Source organism: Chiloscyllium plagiosum, unplaced genomic scaffold, assembly GCF_037043375.1.
Source record: "Chiloscyllium plagiosum isolate Xiang-an unplaced genomic scaffold, Cpla_swu_hap1 HiC_scaffold_20, whole genome shotgun sequence".
Lineage (NCBI taxonomy): Eukaryota > Metazoa > Chordata > Chondrichthyes > Orectolobiformes > Hemiscylliidae > Chiloscyllium > Chiloscyllium plagiosum.
In genome coordinates this window covers 6,129,409-6,150,421 of record NW_028270158.1, presented here as the reverse complement: position 1 = coordinate 6,150,421, position 21,013 = coordinate 6,129,409, and the positions used below count along the sequence as shown (strand labels likewise).

Sequence of the window (21,013 nt, the reverse complement as noted above, 5' to 3'; positions counted from 1 at the left end):
TCAATGATGTGTATTAAAATGTATAATGGCAATCCAAGCAATCCCACATGATGAAAGCAGGGTAAGATCAATGGAACAACCGAAGAGAATAGATTTAATAAGACCATTAAATAACCGTGCAAGTCTAAGGTTAAAATTCTGCAAAGTCATATCCAAGAAATTTCAAATGAAACACCAGTCAATTTAAAGAATTTTTGAATAATACTAGCTCCATTCTTTAGCGTATTGAAATCAATGTAAAAATCAAACCAAAATTGATGAGCCATGGCAGCTTATATTTTATTACTGTAGTCAGAATTTCATGGCAGAGATAACAACATTCATAATTAATAAATAAAGTAATCCTACAAAGTATAAAATTTCAAGTTTATCCAAAATTTTGTGAAATACTTCCAGTTACCCATTGTATAGGCATTTCATAAGAAATATTGTTTAGTCTCTGTATAAGATACCACTTTGCATTTTGCAGCAATTATTTTATTAAGAATATACTATGTTACAGTAAGGACACAAGCAAGGGGAGGAGGCGGCGTAGACCATTCAACCTCTCAAGCTTCACCTGTCATTCACAAAAAAATTGCCCTAGGCCTCAACTTACCAATATTTCAAAAATCTATCAACCTCTTCCATAAACACCTTCTGTAATCTAACCTCCACAACTGTCTGTGTTTGAGAATTCCAGACATTCACTCCCCACTAAGAAGAAATTCTTATTTTTAGATGAGTATTCCCTCACTCTGTAACGACGTCCCCATTAATGCAGTCACCTTCTCCAACATCTATCCCATCAACCTCCCTCAGGATCTAGCATGTCAATACATTCACCCTTCATTCTTCGAAATTCTAATTCTAATACTTCTGAAGTTCTAACCTCTTTAGCCATTTTGAGAAGTCAACTCCTTCATCCTAGAACCAGCCAAGTGAATCACTTTTGAATTGTCTCCAAGACCAATATATCCCTACAATAGGATGTCAACCTTAACATACAACATGAAAGGACACCAATATTAATTTTATTGGATTTTTGAGTATTTTCTCTTCAATAACAAACCACTGCACCTTTAGTTTTTGTATCAATACATTTCATCATCAAAGATTACCATCTTACAATTTCATTTGAGTACTCATTCAAAACACATTTCAACTGTTGCACAAGTGTAGTGGAGTCTCTCATTTCTTAAGTGATACATGAACAACATCCCAAAGTTCCATAAGTTACTTGACCAAATTATTCTTCTTTTACTTTTATTCAGACTTAGCGTTCCTCACCCTTAACTTATAACTAAGACCAAGCTGAGAATACAGCAGTAGTTATGGTCCTATACAAGGGGAAATTTTAGCTATCAAACAGCTAGTAGGTGAAAATAGTAAGCCAACTGCCTGACCCCATGATCATAAGACCTGTACATTATAAAGTAGATCTCATTAATGTGTTTTTTTAAAATCAACTATTTTGGACTCCACTGAAGTAACTAGCAGAACTCAATTAGAAACAACCATAAGGTTTATTATCAGATGACTTGCTTCAGCTTTTCAAAAATTTTATAAAACAAACATTTTTGAGAAGGAATCTCAAAGATTTGAGGAACAGGCAAAGCTAGCCATCTCATGTGCTCTTAATATAATGTAGCAACAAGTGTCCAGAACTAGACGGCATAAGTTTAGGGTGAGAGGGGAAAGATTTAGAAGGGACCTAAGGGACAATGTTTTCACACAGAGGTCCAACTCGTCTATGCTGACCACATATCCTAAACTAACATAGTCCCATTTGCCAGCACTTGGCACATTTCCCTCGAAACCCTTCCTATTCATATAGCCATCCACATGCCTTTTAAATGTTGCAATTGTACTCACCTCCACCATTCCTCTGGCAGCTCATTCCATACACACACCACCATCTGCATGAAAAAGTTTCCCCTTTTATATCTTTTCCCCTCTCACTTTAAATGTATGCCCTGTAGTTCTGGACTCCCCCACCCCAGGGAAAAAAATCTTGCCCATTTACCCTATCCATACCCTCATGTTTTTATAAATTTACAACATTTAAAAGGCATCTGGATGTATATTTGAATAGGAAGAGTTTAGGGGGATATGGGCCAAGTGCTGGTGAATGGGGCTGGATTAATTTAAGATATCTGATCAGCATGCATGAGTTGGGCAGATGGGTCTATTTCCATGCTGCATCCCAATGATTCTATGACTCTATGGTATTCTCCACTGACAGGATGCTGATGGTAAACCAGAAGAGTATTCTGCCTACCACACAAATGCGTAGTAAGGTAAATGCAATTTCAGTGCTGTTGTGATGCCCGATATGTAGGCTATGCATCTCTAGTACAGGAGAAAGTGAGGACTGCAGATGCTGGAGACCAGAGTTGAAAAATGGGATGCTGGAAAAACACAGCAGGCCAGGCAGCATCCGAGGAGCAGGAGAATCGACGTTTCGGGCATAAGCCCTTCTTCAGGAATGCACCCTGAAGAAGGGCTTATGCCCGAAACGTCGATTCTCCTGCTCCTCGGATGCTGCCTGGCCTGCTGTGTTTTTCCAGCATCACATTTTTCAACATCTCTAGTACAGGCAGACTATATCAACAACCACCCCCCTCCCCCCCTTTTCATTATCTACAGTGGACAGGCAATGATCTTAACATGCTTAATCAGTCCATGTTGCAAAACTCAGAACATTCTGCTATTGGAAAATATTTACGACATAATAAAGACAGTTAAAAATTATACAAGAAATCAGCTCACTGCGTGATTCTTTGCACACAAACACAGAGCCCTATATAAACAAAAGGAGTTTGCGTATACATTGCATATTTTCTTTTTGCTGAGAAAGTGTACGGAAAAGGCCGATCCCTCCTGCATTCCCTTTGGTTGCACCCTGACAAGAGACTACCTGCCTGAACTGAAGTTAATCAGTTAGTTAAAATTAGCAGCTACATCCTGATGCCAACATTAGTACAAACAATCATATGCTGTTCTCATGCTGTATAAATTGGTGTTCCCTTTACAAGTTGGGTTTTCGTATCTAAGTCTTGACAAGTGCAAGGCAAAAGGCTTTGATTTTGTGTCTTTTCATACCAATGTTTAAGTGTGTACTACAAAGCAATTACAGCAAATTTGATTTTAACAGGTACCTTATGAACTGGCACTCTTGATAAACTTATATACCTCAAATATTATATACCTCAAATACCAAGACGTTTACTGTATTATTCTGTCCAATTATTACAGTTTTTAAATGTATTTACCTCAAAGTAAAACTACTTTTTGTTCAATCAAATGAAATAGAGTCAATTTCTCCTCAAACATCAGGATCTACCACAATGTCTGAATAGTCAGTTAAGGGTGCGAGTGAGAAGGCTCTCTGCTGATAATTTTTTATTTAAAGTGAAGTTTTATGCTGTAAATCACGTATAACAGAAATGTGCATATCCTCTGCATCATGTTTCTATTACTTAGTGCATTTTTACATTGATTATATAGACCTCTTGATTATCCAGATCAACTGGCACACTCCTGGTCCCGTAGATGCCAGACAATAAAAAGTTTATTGTATTTATAAAGGATGCAAAAAGAAGTAGACCTGCAAGGTTTGTGAAGGTTTGTAGCTCAGGTTGAGGTTTAGGGTGTAGGTTTGCTCGCTGAGCTGTAGGTTTGATACCCAGACATTTCATTACCTGGCTAGGTAACATCATCAGTGGTGACCTCCAAGTGAAGCGAAGCTGTTGTCTCCTGCTTTCTATTTATATACTTGTCCTGGATGGGGTGCCTTGGGTTTGTGGTGATGTCATTTCCTGTTCGTTGTCTGAGGGGTTGATAGATGGCATTTAGATCTATGTGTTTGTTTATGGTGTTGTGGTTGGAGTGCTAGGCCTCTAGGAATTCTCTGGCATGTCTTTGCTTAGCCTGTCCCAGGATAGATGTGTTGTCCCAGTCGAAATGGTGGTATTTTTCATCCAGTTTCAGAAATGACAGCCAGACTACTAAGACCCCTCCGAATCCTAGTAGCACACAAACCCACCAACGCTCTCAAACAAAAACTAACAAACTTAAAAGACCCAGTACAACCCATGGACAAAACCAATGTCATCTACAAAATTCCATGCAAGGACTGCCACAAACACTACGTAGGACAAACAGGAAGAAAGTTAGCCACCAGGATACACGAACACCAGCTAGCCACAAAAAGACACGACCCTCTCTCCCTCGTAGCCCTACACACGGTTGATAAAAAACACCATTTCGACTGGGACAACACATCTATCCTGGGACAGGCTAAGCAAAGACATGCCAGAGAATTCCTAGAGGCCTAGCACTCCAACCACAACACCATAAACAAACACATAGATCTAAATGCCATCTATCAACCCCTCAGAAAATGAACAGGAAATGACATCACCACAAACCCCAGGAACCCCATCCAGTAGAAAGATATAAATAGAAAGCAGGAGACAACAGCTTCACTTCACTTGGAGGTAGCCACTGATGGTGATGTTACCTAGCCAGGTAATGAAACGTCTGGGTATCAAACCTACAGCTCAGCGAGCAAACCTACACCCTAGAAGTAGACCTCTGCTTTAAAATAAGAAAACAGGCTTAATGATTGTTTTCTAAATATTCAGTGATAAATTCATGATCAGCAATACTGAAGGAACAAATGAAAAATCAAAACATAAAAAGCTTTTAACTTCAAGCAGTTCTGTTTTGGAGACACAGAAGCATCTTAAGAACATGAAGCATAGAACATAAGAAAAATGACAATGTACCAATGGTAAATCAAATCTGAATCATGTATGCAATCTTTTAGTGACCATATAAATTTATCTCAACACCCTATTAATGTACCAAACAAGCATATTGAGTGATTTTCTATTCCCGAGTAAATCACACAAGATGCCATTCACTCACTCAAAGGATAACTGGATAAAGCATTAAATTTACAGATAATATCTTGAACTGAAATAGAATCTGGTACAGCACTAGGATGAGATATTACCTCTTAAATTCAGACAAGGAAATCTGTTCAACTGCTCTGATTTGAAATGATTTCATATGATAAGTTGTAAAGCAAGATGGTGCAAAAGTGCAACTTCAGATTTTTTTTAAGAGGAATAGGTTTTACTCTTTTTTTATGTAGCTACCTCAATTTGATATATTCCATCCGGGAAAAATAAAGTCACAGCATCAATGTTGTAGCATATGGGTTCTCTAGTGCAATGCATCCAAAACAGAGAATTTATTCACTGCACTCTGAGCATATAGTTACATGAATACAAAGATCATGTGTGTTGATCCATCAGTACAGAAGCCACATTGATGCTCTCACAAATACATTCAGCAGGTACTTGCAATATTTTAAGAGGGAACTGTTCCAATTCCTTGCCTGAAACACCCAAAAAATAAATTACCTATAGACATGGGAAACGTGTTTTTTTCACAATACAGTAATCCTTTTTTGTAGGGTACCCCTTCCTCTTTGAAGAAGTGCAAGATGATCCTGGCCTCCACTTTACCATATTACTTCTGGAATTCCATCTACTGCCACACCCTTTCTTGATTACAGGGAGATGAGTGGCTTTTCATACTCATTCACAGATATCAAGTTCTTCACTGCCAAGCATTGCAACTGCTCATCCTCAGCAAAAGGCAGATTTCTATCATAGAACGAGAGTGGTGCAACCTTTATTCCAGCATACACACATTTTAAACGTCCAAAGGACCCTGGATGTTTATATTTTGAGACACAGATGTAGCCAATAATATGCCAGTCATTTTGCTGTTGTTCAGTGCATTTTCTCAATCCAAAATTAGCGCAGCTCAGAAAAAGTACTCATTAAGCACAATCAGAGTAATGAGGAGACACTATCCCATCCCTATAATCCAGTATACCATTGAAAATCAGAAATCTATCAATCTTTATCTTAAACATACTAAAAGACTTAGTTTCCCAAGGCCTCTCCGGGAAAGAATTCCAAAGGTTCACAAACACCTGAATAAAATAATTTCACCTCACCTCCTTATTTGAAATTTGAACCATCTTACCTGCATCTACCCTGTCTATCCCTTCAAGCATTTTGTAAGTTTCAAAGAGGTCACCTCTCATTCTTTGGAAGTCTAAAGAATATCGACCCAGTATGCTTAATCTCTCTTTACAGGACAGTCTTACAATCTGGGAAAGGTCTGGTGAATTTTTGTTACGCTCCCTCTATGACAATAATACCGTGTCTGAGACAAGGAGGTCAAAACTGCATAAAGTTCTCTACGTTCCTGGACAACTGAAGCAAGATATCACTAGTCCTGAACCCCAAATCCTCTGGTAATAAAGGCTAACACTCCATGTAGTACCATGGCCTTGAATCGTGATGTGCACAGGAGTCTTTGAATACCTCAGATAAATGAGTAAATATGCCAGGAGATTACAGAGAAGTGCAAAAACTATTGATTAGTGATATTAAATATTGCTAGCACCCTCTTCTTATGCTGTATAAAATGATGATTCTTTTTCAAATCTGTTTTTATTGCATCCTAGTTGTGATAAGGGCACAACAAAAGGTTTCAATGTATCATCCCCTTCTAGCAATATTTAAATAATGATATTTGATCATTTTAATTATCCAGATATTGTTTGAGATAATATTAGAATAGTACATTTCCCAAATGTAGTCCATTTAACATCAGTGATATATATGGTTTTAGAAACAAAGTAAACAATAAAGGGCTTGAAATAATTAAAGACATCCAGCATGGATTTGTAATAAAAACAGAAAATGCTGGAGAAACTGTGCAAGTCTAACAGCATCTTCAGAGAGAAAAATAGGGTTGTAATTTCTTTTCAAAAAGATTTGGAGGTCTGGTTATAGAGTGAATGGTTTTGGTACATAAACGGGTTTTTGTTTATTTCATACTGTTTGCCACCCTACATGATAAATGATCGAGCCTAAAAAGGTTTATTAGTGTGTTCTGAAATCTAATTTTTTTAAAAAAGCTAGTGGAAGACACCCTTAGTTGAATGACAAAAACATTTAGTTTGGAGTCTGGTATGACTTCTGCCGAACCAATGGAACTGTAAAATTATAATAGGTCTTGCTTAACTAATCTATTAAATGTTCTGGTAAATTTTCAGCCTGAGAAGGCTAAAGAGGAGAAAGAATAGTTACTGTCTATATGGATTATAAGAAAACATTTGAAATATAAAAGGCTGGTTAACAACACTGAGGCTCACTGAATAGACAGGTCTGTGTCAGCTGGCTCAAGGACTCAGAATGGTAGGTCATGGCAAATGCAGTTTTTTTTACATGGAGGATAGCAGCCAGTAGAGTTCTTCGCATATCAGTGATAGGACTACTGTTTCTAACATGCAATTTGGAAAACAAAGTAAAACTTCAATATTTGCATGTGAGACCAAATCTGGGGATTTGGCAAAAAATGAGCACGATACAAATCAGCTGAAACAGGACACAGATAAACTGGCAGCAGGCGCAGACAAGTGGCAGGTGATTTTTTTTTAATTCATTCTCAAGATGTGGGCAGCACTTATAGTTCATCCCTATCTGGCCTTGCTGAAGTGATACATTGAGAAGTTAATACTGATAAGTGAGAGGTAATGCATATTGGTAGAAGGGATACGGAGAGGCAAGACTTAATGGTGTTGGCACACTTTCAAAGAGTGTACAGGGACAAAGAGACTTTAGGCTTCAGGTGTACAAATCCTTTAACGGGAACAGAGAGATCGAGAAAGCAATTAGCAAAGCAAACAGGATACTCTTTTTGTAAACCTATATTCTACATCTATCTTTATACATACAGGTGCTGAACATAAAAATAGAGAAGTTATGCTAAAACTCTATAAAAGTTCTTCAGCAGCTTAAAAGAAGTCTTTTGAAAATAACGTTTATAAGCATTACCTCTATTCCACTATTAGATTAGATTACTTTTTTTTAGATTAGATTACTTAGTGTGGAAACAGGCCCTTCGGCCCAGCAAGTCCACACTAACCCACCGAAGCGCAACCCACCCACACTACAGCCATTTAGCATGGCCAACTCACCTAACCTGCATATTTTTGGACTGTGGGAGGAAACCGGAGCACTCGGAGGAAACCGACGCAGACACGGGGAGAATGTGCAAACTCCACACAGTCAGTCCCCTGAGGCGGGAATTGAACCCGGGTCTTTGGCGCTGTGAGGCAGCAATGCTAACCACTGTGCCACCGTGCCACCCAATCTTCATTGCAATCTTCTCTACCTTCAGTCTATTGCTGGCTAAGCAAGCAATTTAATATTATTTTAAGATTGTTAATTGTGAACATGTGACAGGCACTGGTAAATTATGATAATGTATTTTATGAGACCCTGGACCCAACTTCCGGTCAGCCTAAAGCCTGAAAATGAACCCAGATGAATTTCCGAACCACTGTGTTTTAGGGGAGACAATGGCCCAGTGGTATTATTGATAAGTTATTAGCCTGAAGACCCAAGTAATGTTCTAAGGACCTGCATTCAAATCACAAATTGGACAATTTTGCAGCAGAGCGGCGGGAGCTGGGCGGAAGTGAAGTAGGAGCGCAAAGCCGGTCGGGAAGATAAGTAATTGTTATTTGAGTGGAGAAGGAACCCGAGACACTACACGTGTAGTGTCTCCCACACTCCCTCCTCCTCTAACCTAAAAAAAAGATAAGCTACTTAAGTGTTCTTGTTTTGGAGACTGAGTGTAGAGTTATGGCAGCGCAGGCAGTGGAATGTTCCTCCTGCAGGATGTTTGAGGTAGGGGTGACCACCGATGCTCCTGCTGACTTCATCTGCAGGAGGTGCAGCCAGCTCCAGCTCCTCACACACCGCATTAGGAACTGGACCTGGAGTTGGATGAACTGAGAATTATTCGAGAGGCTGAGAGGATGATAGACAGAAGCTACAGGGACATAGTTACACCAGAAAACAGAGGTAGCTGGGTAACAGTTAGAGGTGGAAAGGGGAGGTAGCAGGCAGGGCAGGGATCCCCTGTGGTCGTCCCCCTCAACAATAAGTATACCGCTTTGGATACTGTTGGGGGGGACAGCCTAGCAGGGGTAAGCTGCAGATCTCTGGCACGAGATCTGGCTCTGAGGCTCAGAAGGGAAACGGGGAGAGGAGGAGAGCACTAGTTATAGGAGACTCTATAGATAGAGGGACAGACAGGCGGTTCTGTGGACATGGGCGAGACTCTCGGTTGGTTTGTTGCCTACCGGGTGCCAGGGTCCGAGACGTCTCGGACCGTGTCTTCAGAATCCTTAAGGGGGAGGGTGTGCAGCCAGACGTCGTGGTGCACATTGGCACCAACAACATAGGTAGGAAGAGGGGTGGGGAGGTCATTCAGGAGCTCAGGGAGTTAGGCTGGAAGCGAAAAGCTAGGACAGACAGAGTCGTCATCTCTGGGTTGTTGCCGGTGCCACGTGACAGTGAGGCAAGAAATAGGGAGAGAGTGCAGTTGAACACGTGGCTGCAAGGATGGTGTAGGAGGGAGGGCTTCAGGTATTTGGACAATTGGACTGCATTCTGGGGAAGGTGGGACCTGTACAAGCAGGACGGGTCGCACCTGAACCAGAAGGGCACCAATATCCTGGGAGGTAGGTTTGCTAGCACTCTTCGGGGGGGTTTAAACTAATTTGGCAGGCGGATGGGATATGGACTTGTAGTCCAGCAAGTAGGTTAGCTGTTTTTCAGGATGTCCAAGAATGTAGGGAGACTGTGGAGAAGGTAGCACTGACAGGGAATACTTGCGGACACAGAGATGGGTTCAAGTGTGTATACTTCAATGCAAGGAGTATCAGAAATAAGGTGGGTGAACTTAAGGCGTGGATTGGTACTTGGGACTACGATGTTGTGGCCATCACGGAAACGTGAACAGAAGAGGGACAGGAATGGTTGTTGGAGGTTCCTGGTTACAGATATTCCAATAAGATTAGGGAGAGTGGTAAAAAAGGAGGGGGTGTGGCGTTGCTAATTAGAAATGGTATAATGGCTGCAGAAAGGCAGTTCGAGGGGGATCTGCCTTTGGAGGTAGTATGGGCTGAAGTCAGAAATAGGAAAGGAGCAGTCACCTTGTTGGGTGTTTACTATAGGCCCCCCAATAGCAGCAGAGATGTGGAGAAACAGATTGGGAAACAGATTTTGGAAAGGTGCAGAAGCCACAGGGTAGTAGTCATGGGCGATTTCAACTTCCCAAATATTGATTGGAAGCTCTTTAGATCAAGTAGTTTGGACGGGGTGGTGTTTGTGCAGTGTGTCCAGGACGCTTTTCTAACTCAGTATGTAGATTGTCCGACCAGAGGGGAGGCCATATTGGATTTGGTACTCGGTAACGAACCGGGACAAGTGATGGGCTTGTTAGTGGGTGAGCATTTTGGTGATGGTGACCACAATTCTGTGACTTTCACCTTGGTTATGGAGAGAGATAGGTGCGTGCAACAGGGTAGGTTTTACAATTGGGGCAAGGGTAAATACGATGCTGCAAGACAGGATCTGAGGAGCATAAGTTGGGAGCATAGGCTGTCAGGGAAGGATGTAATTGAAATGTGGAACTTTTTCAAGGAACAGATACGATGTGTCCTTGATATGTATGTACCTGTCAGGCAGGAAAGAGATGGTCGTGTGAGGGAATCTTGGTTGACGAGGGAGGTTGAATGTCTAGTAAAGAGGAAGAAGGAGGCTTACATAAGGTTGAGGAAACAAGGTTCAGACACAGCATTGAAGGGATACAGGATAGCCAGGAGGGAGCTGAAGAAAGGGATTAGGAGAGCTAAGAGAGGGCATGAAAAATCTTTGGCGGGTAGGATTAAGGATAACCCCAAGGCCTTTTATGCGTACGTGAGAAATATGAGAATGACGAGAACGAGGGTAGGTCCGATCAAGGACAGTAGTGGGAGACTGTGTATTGAGTCGGAAGAGATAGGAGAGGTCTTGAATGAGTACTTTTCTTCAGTATTTACAAATGAGAGGGACCGTATTGTTGAAGAGGAGGGTATGAAACGGACTGGTAAGCTAGAGGAGATACTTGTTAGGAAGGAAGATGTGTTGGGCATTTTGAAAAACTTGAGGATAGACAAGTCCCCCGGGCCTGACGGGATATATCCTAGGATTATGAGGGAAGCAAGAGAGGAAATTGCAGAACCGTTGGCAATGATCTTTTCGTCTTCACTGTCAACGGGGGTGGTACCAGGGGACTGGAGAGTGGCAAATGTTGTGCCCCTGTTCAAAAAAGGGAATAGGGATAACCCCGGAAATTATAGGCCAGTTAGTCTTACTTCAGTGGTAGGCAAAGTAAGGGAAAGGGTACTGAGGGATAGGATTTATGAGTATCTGGAAAGACACTGCTTGATTAGGGACAGCCAGCACGGATTTGTGAAGGGTAGGTCTTGCCTTACAAGTCTTATTTGAATTCTTTGAGGAGGTGACCAAGCATGTGGATGAGGGTAGAGCAGTGGATGTAGTATACATGGATTTTAGTAAGGCATTTGATAAGGTTCCCCATGGTAGGCTTATGCGGAAAGTCAGGAGGCATGGGATAGTGGGAAATTTGGCCAGTTGGATAGAGAACTGGCTAACCGGCCGAAGTCAGAGAGTGGTGGTAGATGGTAAATATTCAGCCTGGAGCCCAGTTACAAGTGGAGTTCTGCAGGGATCAGTTCTGGGTCCTCTGCTGTTTGTAATTTTTATTAATGACTTGGAAGAGGGAGTCGAAGGGTGGGTCAGTAAATTTGCAGACGATACGAAGATTGGTGGAGTTGTGGATAGTGAGGAGGGTTGTTGTCGGCTGCAAAGGGACTTAGATATGATGCAGAGCTGGGCTGAGGAGTGGCAGATGGAGTTCAACCCTGTCAAGTGTGAGGTTGTGCATTTTGGAAGGACAAATAAGAATACAGGGTTAACGGTAGGGTTCTTAGTAAAGTGGAGGAGCAGAGGGATCTTGGGATCTATGTTCATAGCTCTTTGAAAGTTGCCACTCAGGTGGATAGAGCTTGTAAGAAGGCCTATGGTGTATCAGCATTCATTAGCAGAGGGATTGAATTCAAGAGTCGTGAGGTGATGTTGCAGCTGTACAGGACCTTGGTAAGGCCACATTTGGAGTACTGTGTGCAGTTCTGGTCGCCTCACTTTAGGAAAGATGTGGAAGCTTTGGAGAGAGTGCAGAGGAGATTTACCAGGATGTTGCCTGGAATGGAGAATAGGTCGTACGAGGATAGGTTGAGAGTGCTAGGCCTTTTCTCATTGGAACGGCGAAGGATGAGGGGTGACTTGATAGAGGTTTATAAGATGATCAGAGGAATAGATAGAGTCGACAGTCAGAGACTTTTTCCCCAGGTACAACAGAGTGTTACAAGGGAACATAAATTTAGGGTGAAGGGTGGAAGGTATAGGGGGATGTCAAGGGTAGGTTCTTTACCCAGAGAGTGGTGGGGGCATGGAATGCGCTGCCTGTGGGAGTGGTAGAGTCAGAATCATTGGTGGCCTTTAAGCAGCAATTGGATAGGTACATGGATAGGTGCTTAAGCTAGGACAAATGTTCGGCACAACATCGTGGGCTGAAGGGCCTGTTTTGTGCTGTATTGTTCTATGTTCTATGTTCACACCACAGCAGAATGGTAGAATTTGACGTTAATAAAAAATTTGGAATTAAGAGTCGAATGATGACCATGACATTTTTGTTGATTGTCGGAAAAACCCATCTCATTCACTAAAATCCTTCAGGGAAGGAACCTGCCATCCTTACCTTTTCTGGCCTACACGTGACTCTAATGTGGTTGACTCTTAACTGCCCTCTTGGCAATTAGGTTTGGGCAATAAAGGCTGGCCCAGCCAGTGATGCCCACATCCCATGAGAGAATTTTTTTTAAATGTGATGAAACTATGGGTTTTATCTATGTGATTTTTCGCATTAGTTACTATAGACTTGGATTTCTGGGCTTGAGTTTGTAACTGGTGGATCTTATTGTGCATCTGAAGTTTATGATTAATTTTTAAGTATTTCTGGAACCCTGGTAATTTATTTTCAAAAAGGTTTTTGAGATCTGGCTACAGAGTGAATGGTTTGTTACATTAATGGACTTTTTAAATTTCATATTGTTTGCCATCCCTTGTGGTAAATGATTGAGCCTAAAAGGTTTATTAGTGTGTTCTGGAACCTTTTTTTTAAAAAAGCTAGCAGGAGACACCTTTCGCTGAGTGACAAAACCTTTTAGTTTCACTTTTAATTTTGATTTATGTTTTATCCTGTGAATGACATTGGCAGAGATGGCTGGAGACACCAGTCCTCCTAAGAGAAGGGTACACTGAGTTAGGTCGTTAGAGTGAAGAGTTAGTATTGGTTTCAGAAGCTAAGTGCAATGAAGCTCAAGTGTATATCTCCAAGAAGATCTTGCCACTGTTCTAATTCAAAAACTGAAGCCCCAAGTGACTTCCTTCTGAGGCATCAGATACATGGCACTGGTGTATTACAGAAGTGTTCCTTTGGTTGCTATACCAGAAGGGGTGTTTTGAGAACTGTTTCAGATATGTTTTCGGCACTGTGTAAAAGCTACCTTTTCTTCAATTCATAAAGGAGTGTTTACAATCTTTGAATTTGTAATACAGTCAGAAAGTTTGGATTACACTATTTTACCTTCATTCCTTTTGTCATAAGTTTGTGTTTTCTTGTTAAAGCAAAATCAGCAGCATTGCGTGCTTATGGTTTAGCAAGAGACCACTTTTTTACAAACAAAACAAATAAAATATATGATCTATCAAATAAGGCTTCTTATTGGGATCTGACTTGTCTGGTAATAACATCTGCTGGAATCAAAAACAAAAGTTATTTAAACTGAATACAATGTAAGTGTAGAAAAATGGCCCAAGCCCCTTCAAAGTCACAAACAGAAAGGAAAATAGGAACTAAGCCAAAAAAAGAGATCTTCGGGGAGATAATCAAAAGCTTGATCAGAGAAATGGTGGGAACTAGAGTCATGCTCACAGACGCTCTGGTCCAACTCGTCCACACCAATCAGACATCCCAATCCAACCTAGTCCCATTTGCCACCATTTAGCTCAAATCTCTCAAAACTCTTCCTATTCATATACCTATCCAGGTGCTTTTTAAATTGTACCAGCCTCCATCACTTCCTCTGACAGCTCATTCTACACATGCACCACCCTCTCTGTGAAAAAGCTACTCCTTAGGTCCTTTTTAAATCGTTCCCCTCTCATCTTAAACCTAAGCCCTTTAGGTTTGGACTTACCCACCACAGGAAAAAAAAAAGCCTTGGCTATTCACCCTATCTGTGTCCCTCATGATTTTATAAAGCGCTATAAAGTGACTCCTCAGCCTCCTATGATCCAAGAGGAAAAAAGTCCCAGCCTCTCCCATAACTCAAAACCTCCAGTCCTGGCAACACCCTTGCAAATCTTTTCTGCACCTTCTCATGTTTAACAACATCCTTCCTACAGGAGGGCAACCAGAATTGTACACAGTACTCCAAACTTCTCAACACTATCTTGTACAGCTGCAATGTGATAGCCTAACTTGTATACTCAGCGTTCTGACCAATGAAGGCAAGTGTGCCAAACACCTTCTTCAGCACCCTGTCTACCTGAGACTTCACTTTCAAGGAACTATGCACCCGCACCCCAAGGTCTCTTTGTTCGGCAACACTCTTCAAGGCCCTACCATTAACTGTGTAAGTCTGCCCTGGTTTGTTTTACCAAAATTCAACATCTCACATCTACCTAAATTAAACTCCATCTGCCACACCTGGGCCCAATGGCCTATGTAAGCAAGGTCCCATTGTAATCTGAGAAAATCTTCTTCACTGTCAACCACACCACCTATTTTGATGCCATCTGCAAACTTATTAACCATGTCTCCTATGAGTACAATGGGAATAAAAACATGTTTATATATTGCTGTGTTTTAATAGTAACATAATGGCACAGCAAAATCAAAACATACAATGTAAATATCCAAAATATAATTGTTATTCAGCAGATTTCACATTCATTTTCTTAAGTAGCAGAAATAGGGAGAGTTTATGCAAAAACATTTTGATTAGTTTGTTAATTTTTTTCCAGTGCTGCCCATCAGTTACAGTTGACAGCCAACCTGACTGAAAAGCATAATTTGATATGAATAAAGTATTAATGTACTTCATCACTGGAATTGAAAGTGTGCTGCTTCCATTTTACAAAGTATTACAATGATTTAGCATACTTTATATTCAAATGTATAGCTCTAACAACATAATGATTAAACATCTTCAAGACATATAAACTTTGCCAAATATGACATTAATGCAAAGAAGGTTTACCAGTATCTGTTGTGCTGCTTTTATTCTTTTCCAAGTGATCAATGAAGAGCTTCCTCAGAAGTGAAACTAACACTATACCATGTACACCATTTTCCACTGCATTAAATGTTTAATTTTTTTTTGTTGTTGGTTGGGATTTAAAATCCCTTTGACCACTCAATTAACAATTTCCACAAACAAAACATAGAAATGGTCTCCTGGAGAACTATTAGTCCTGACAGCCCCTTTATACAACTGGTGAGCGTTCATTTCATAACTGCTAAGTTAAAATGGCCTATGGTACAAAATGACAGTATGTGAATTCATCACTCATTCCAATGGACTGGGCTCAGCCAGGTCTCAGCATAAATTCTTTCACACCACATACTGCTGTCAAACATCAGCCAATGTTTCACACATCTGATAGAGCATTCATGATTTTCACACTGCATCAGTCTGTCTTGGGGTGGTGAAACTACAATCCTATCCATACAGCAAATTACCTGATATCAATGGTGTGATCACACTGTTATTCAACTCCACTTAACAACATCTGGTAAATAATAAGCTGACAATTAAAAAGTATTACTGCAAAAAAATGATGTATTATTAATCACAGAATTTCAAACATTAATATTTACATTGGTGAAGTCACCATCCTGATACTCCTAACCTACAAATCTGAAATAAAAAGTGTTGACTTAATGACATTTGACAAATAATCCACAAAGCCCACATCAACCAATGATTATGTCAAGATCCAATAAAACCTACATACAGCAATTCTTCGACAAGTTATATGTTTCTGAATTCATGAGCATGAAAACATTCTCAATTCACACAATCTTAGCAAATCTTTTCCAGTTGTGATTCATTATTGCTATATGTTTGTTAAATGCTTAAGATTTACGTAGGTTCAAAATGCTGAAGAGACACCAGTAAGGTATTGTATGTGCTGAGCTTTCACTTGCAACAAATGACAATAAAGTGTTGCTTTAAATAAATACACCAACAGTATAATTTTATAATCAATATTTAAGTATTTAAGATGAATGAACCAATATCGTTGCATTCTTTCACATGAAAAATCTTACTCATGTAATTCCACTAAAATTACTTCACTTTCGACCAAAATTGCTTCAGAGAACAGGACAGCTGGCTGAGTTTGATATAACACAATAAAGACAACAAACACTTTAAAGCCACAAGTGCCAATGCTCTTAAGGCAACATACCTTAATAAAGTTTACATCACATTACTAAAACATGCAAACCTCTAATATTGGAAATTAACTCATCAATATGATCTCTTGCAGCCACAAACTTAACAAGAAAGAAAAAAATTTGCTCAAGATTGCTGTTTAAAGGTCAAACTTTGTTCACAAAAGAGTATTCTAAAAGATCAAACACTAGACATAACATCATAATTACAGCTGAAGCTGAATGATTTCACACAATTACATTCTTACTAAAACTCAGAACTGGATAAGCATTACAAATAAGTGAGGAATTGAAGTGTCCTCTTTTACAGAAAAATGTTCCTTCTTGTGTTGTATTAAAGAATGTTCTAGAGGTATAATTTTTGCCAATGAAGCAATAAATACTGTTTTATAAACGATGTGTAATATTAATGTGTTATATTAGACATTATTCTCTTACTGAGAAATAATGATGTTTACTTCCTTATAAAGAATTTCATGTGTGCCATTACAGACTACTTATTTCAAAAATGAAAAGGAACCAGAAAATTAAAATCTTAATTAATATTTTGGCCAGCTCAGCATCACAAGTAACTTCATTAAAATTCATTGAAAATAGGAATGAATAATTAAAGCATTTGAAGTATCAAAGGCAGGAAAATTGGTGCAACAGTTACAGTGGATGTCTCTCAACTGTCTAACAATCTGATTAACTGTCACTGTCCAACACTATTTCTTCCTAACACTATCTGGATCTTTCTCATCTTTGATCTCAGTAAGCCTTATGATGCTTTGTCATAAATGTTTTAATCCTCCCTGGTACTATTTACTTAACATTCAGGAACATTCAAACTCCTGGTACACAGTTGTGCCAAACCTTTTTTGAGGCTGAGCAAGTAATTTTTTCAGAATCCTGATAGTTTCTATCCTTTCTGCACAAAAGTACAGAAGCAAAATCTAAAATATAAAAGCATGTAAATAAAATGAAGAGATTTTTACCCCACTGTGATTAATGCTACATCATAGTCAAACATTTCCACTCAATTTCACTGCCTAATTTGGCGTGATCCCCCCAAAATCATTGTAACTTATGCAAGAAACAACATAAATCAACATTGCACATTCTTCTGTGCCAGACTGAAAAGATTATGTCCACCTATGAAACTGGCTGTGCCTCTGGGTTCGTTGATTACCACTGAGTGTTTCTGTAAATTACAGCTGTTTTCACACCTTCAATGAGACTTCAAAAGTTAAGTGGGAGCTTTTGGGCACAGGATATTATTCATGTTTTGAAAAGTCTTGAATGAATTTTATTTAACTTTGTCAAAGAACCCCAATTTAATTAAAGAATAGTTTTGTGTATTTTTAAAGCCACTTGCTGTTGAGTAAAATGGGTTGAGTTGGTGAATTGATAGTGCAATTTCAAATGTTTATCATGTGATAAATTCATTTTAGCTGTATCAATCAAGACTTACTACATTACTACCCATAAATATACCAAGCAATACTTATCAAAGCAAACCATTTTACTTCAAATGTTACGTTACAATGCTGTTCAACCATATGATTAGCCCACCACATGAAAAGTACTTCAAATGTCAGAACTGTTGGGCTTTTATTAATCATCCTGATAGAAAAGCCCATCTTGAATAATGATTCCCTCCCTATGCTATATTGAAAATATTCTGAATTTGTTATACTTGTGTTTGGTGACCTACATACAATAGACGGAGGAAATTTTCAATTTTAGAGGTAACTGTAGAAAAATAAACTTTTAACTTAATAAAATATACCAAAACACATTACAGTAGTATGAGAGAACAATCTAACACCATGCCACTAGGTTTGAGGACCAAAAGCTTGGTCAAAAAGTTTTAAAAAGCATTTTAAAGGAGGAAACAGAAGGAGAGAGGCAGTGAGACGTTAAATGAATTACTGATCAAGATTTTGCACAACAGAAATTGAACATTTACTCTTAGGGCATATCCTGAAACAATATACTACCCAGAACTTGATGACCAGCAGCACAACAATGCTGCTCACTACTGATCTCAAAGAGTCAAGTCTAGAATTTCAAGTATCTTTGTGACATGGATTTCAACTTTTCCCGACATTAGTTTGAATCTGATCCCAAAGCAAGATCAGATTTGGAATCAGTTCTGACAAAAAAATTGTCTCGTATTGAAATATTAATTATTTCTCCGCACAGATGCTGTCTGACCTGCTATGTGTCTCCAGATTTCTTTGCTTTTATTACAAAAGAATTTGATATTGCACAACATACAAAAATAGTTTTCAGGAGTAGTTTTAGCTTAGAAATTATACCTTATTAACAAGGTGCAACTTTTTCTTGGAGTACTAACAGTGATGTTAAAGCATGAAAGGGGTATTTCCTGTCACTCCAATCATGGCTAATTGAGTGCAGTCCATGGGGTCTTCAACAAAAAAGGTGGAGGGAATCACTGACAGTATTTTTCAGATTTCTGCATTTAGCTGCATGTTCCAATACCAGGGGTTTCTGCTCAGTTCAGACGGATAATGACAACAAATGCTGACAGGTTTACCATCATTGCTGCTCAATCTGGACCAACTGTACCTGCTATTTAATGTCATAATTAATGGTCCACTTCTCTAAAGGCTGCTGCTACAAACCCTTACCATCGTTCACTTGGCCTCCTTCTCGCTTTAACATTTGGACAGCTCCTACGTATTTCTTCAACTGCACCTTCAACACTTCGTTTTCTCTGCAGACACCAAACAAAACAAATTAAGGTGAACTTAAATGAAATACAAGTGTACATTAGCATACAAAAAGTACTATTTTATTCATTCAGTTAATATATTCAGCAGTTATGTACTGCAAAGCCTAATATTTTGAACGCAAATTTGACAAAAATAGTTTTAATATATTTGAGATCATTCAAAATTCCACTGTTCATTACTAGCTCGTGCCAACTCCTCTTCATCCATCACTTCTGTGCTCCCTGACTTATGTTGGCTTTTAGTTAAACATTTTCTTTAAAATTCTCATTCTTGTTTTCAAATTTCTCCATGGTCTCACCGCACCATTCTTGTAATCTTCTCATGCTGCACAACCCTCGAGTTCTTCCTCTTTCTCTTTTTCTGAAAATATGTATTATTATTCTTTTAAAAGCTCTACCTTTGTGCTTTCAGCTGTCAAGATCGTTGGGCAGAAGTTACTGGCCATGTGAGGAGCCAATCCACTGGCTAGTAATTCTGCCACACCCATTTCCAAGAGACCTGATGGGATTTAATCCCTTTCATGGGGATTTAGAACATCTACTAATAGCAATCCTATTGTGAGGCAAAAGTCTCACCTTCTAGAGCTGTCAGCTGCCCAATAACAGTGAACCACCAAGAGCAACGGCCACTACAAATACTGTTGTGTAGCTTCCACCAAGGATCAATACTGAAGCCCCATGAAAAAAGTGAGTGAAGTGCCCATCAGGAAGGTGCAGACAATGGGTGAGTGAATGTTGGGAAGGGGTGGAGTTATTAATTTAGAGGAGGAATGAAGTCTCTCATTCCAGCCAGTGGATGCCTACGTTAAGAACAGATCATATCATCCCCCTACCAGGTCCAAGAGATGTCCACCAGAGCTTTTAAGCCAGCTGGTCTGGTGTGATGAAAACTGAATAATATAAATTACATTTTAGGACCTAGGATTTCAAAACAATGGCAAATGAATATTAGTTACTTTTGTGAAGGATTTTCTTTAAAAACAGAAAAAGTCAGAGAACCTTTTGAGAACATAATTTACCTTATCCAGCAGTGCTCAGAATTCAAGTGGCAGTAGAACCCTGTGGTGTTCATAAAAAATTGTTTCTACTGTGGCAATTTACGACTGGTCAGTAAAGGCCATTTGTTCTTTGTTTTAGTTCAGAATAATCAAGGATTGACTTTAGGTTAGAAAATTCAGAGACTGAAAATGTTTAGGGCAGTTGGTGTACAATAAGATGCCACAACCAGCAATCTGATAATGTCCAAGAATCCAGAGGAGACTTCACTGAGGTTAGGAGCAAGTATATTTTCCTTCCAAGAAAGGAACTTTTAAAAGCAATTCAAGAAATAAGTTATCCCAGGACAAGTTTAGTTTGTGTAATTTCCAGATTAGCAGAGTTTTTAAGAAATCTATAGGTTATTAGAAGCTGAGAAAGTTCAAACTCAAATTTTAAGTAGTTTCATGTAAGAAGACTCCACAATTCATAGGAAAGAAACTAGTGTGAGTCAGCTAAGTAAACCCTGAAGTTCTGATATAAAAGAGTAAATTCTCTGGACTTCAATTTCCATAAATGAATGGTGTTGGGAAATAGTTTGAAAATATTACTTTGTTCTTACTCTTAAGACTTTTTTAAAAATACTTTTCTATATTATGATAGCTTGATTTCATTTGTGTATTCTTGTGTATGATAAATGAGTTAAATTGAATTTATTGTCACGTGTACCAAGGCACAGTGAAAAGCTTTGTCTTGCGAGCAGTACAGGCAGATCACAGAGTT

The 21,013-nt window shown here is 39.2% G+C and overlaps 1 protein-coding gene across 2 annotated transcripts in view; it reads right to left on the bottom strand.

Annotated features, from left to right (window-relative positions):
• Positions 1 to 21,013, bottom strand: part of snx29 (sorting nexin 29) — a 502,976-nt gene that overhangs the window by 318,490 nt on the left and 163,473 nt on the right. For both annotated transcript variants that reach the window (XM_087997616.1, XM_087997617.1), the window contains exon 14: positions 19,152 to 19,237. In XM_087997616.1, coding sequence (XP_087853742.1) covers positions 19,152 to 19,237 — 86 coding nt within the window. The remainder of the gene's footprint in view (positions 1 to 19,151; positions 19,238 to 21,013) is intronic.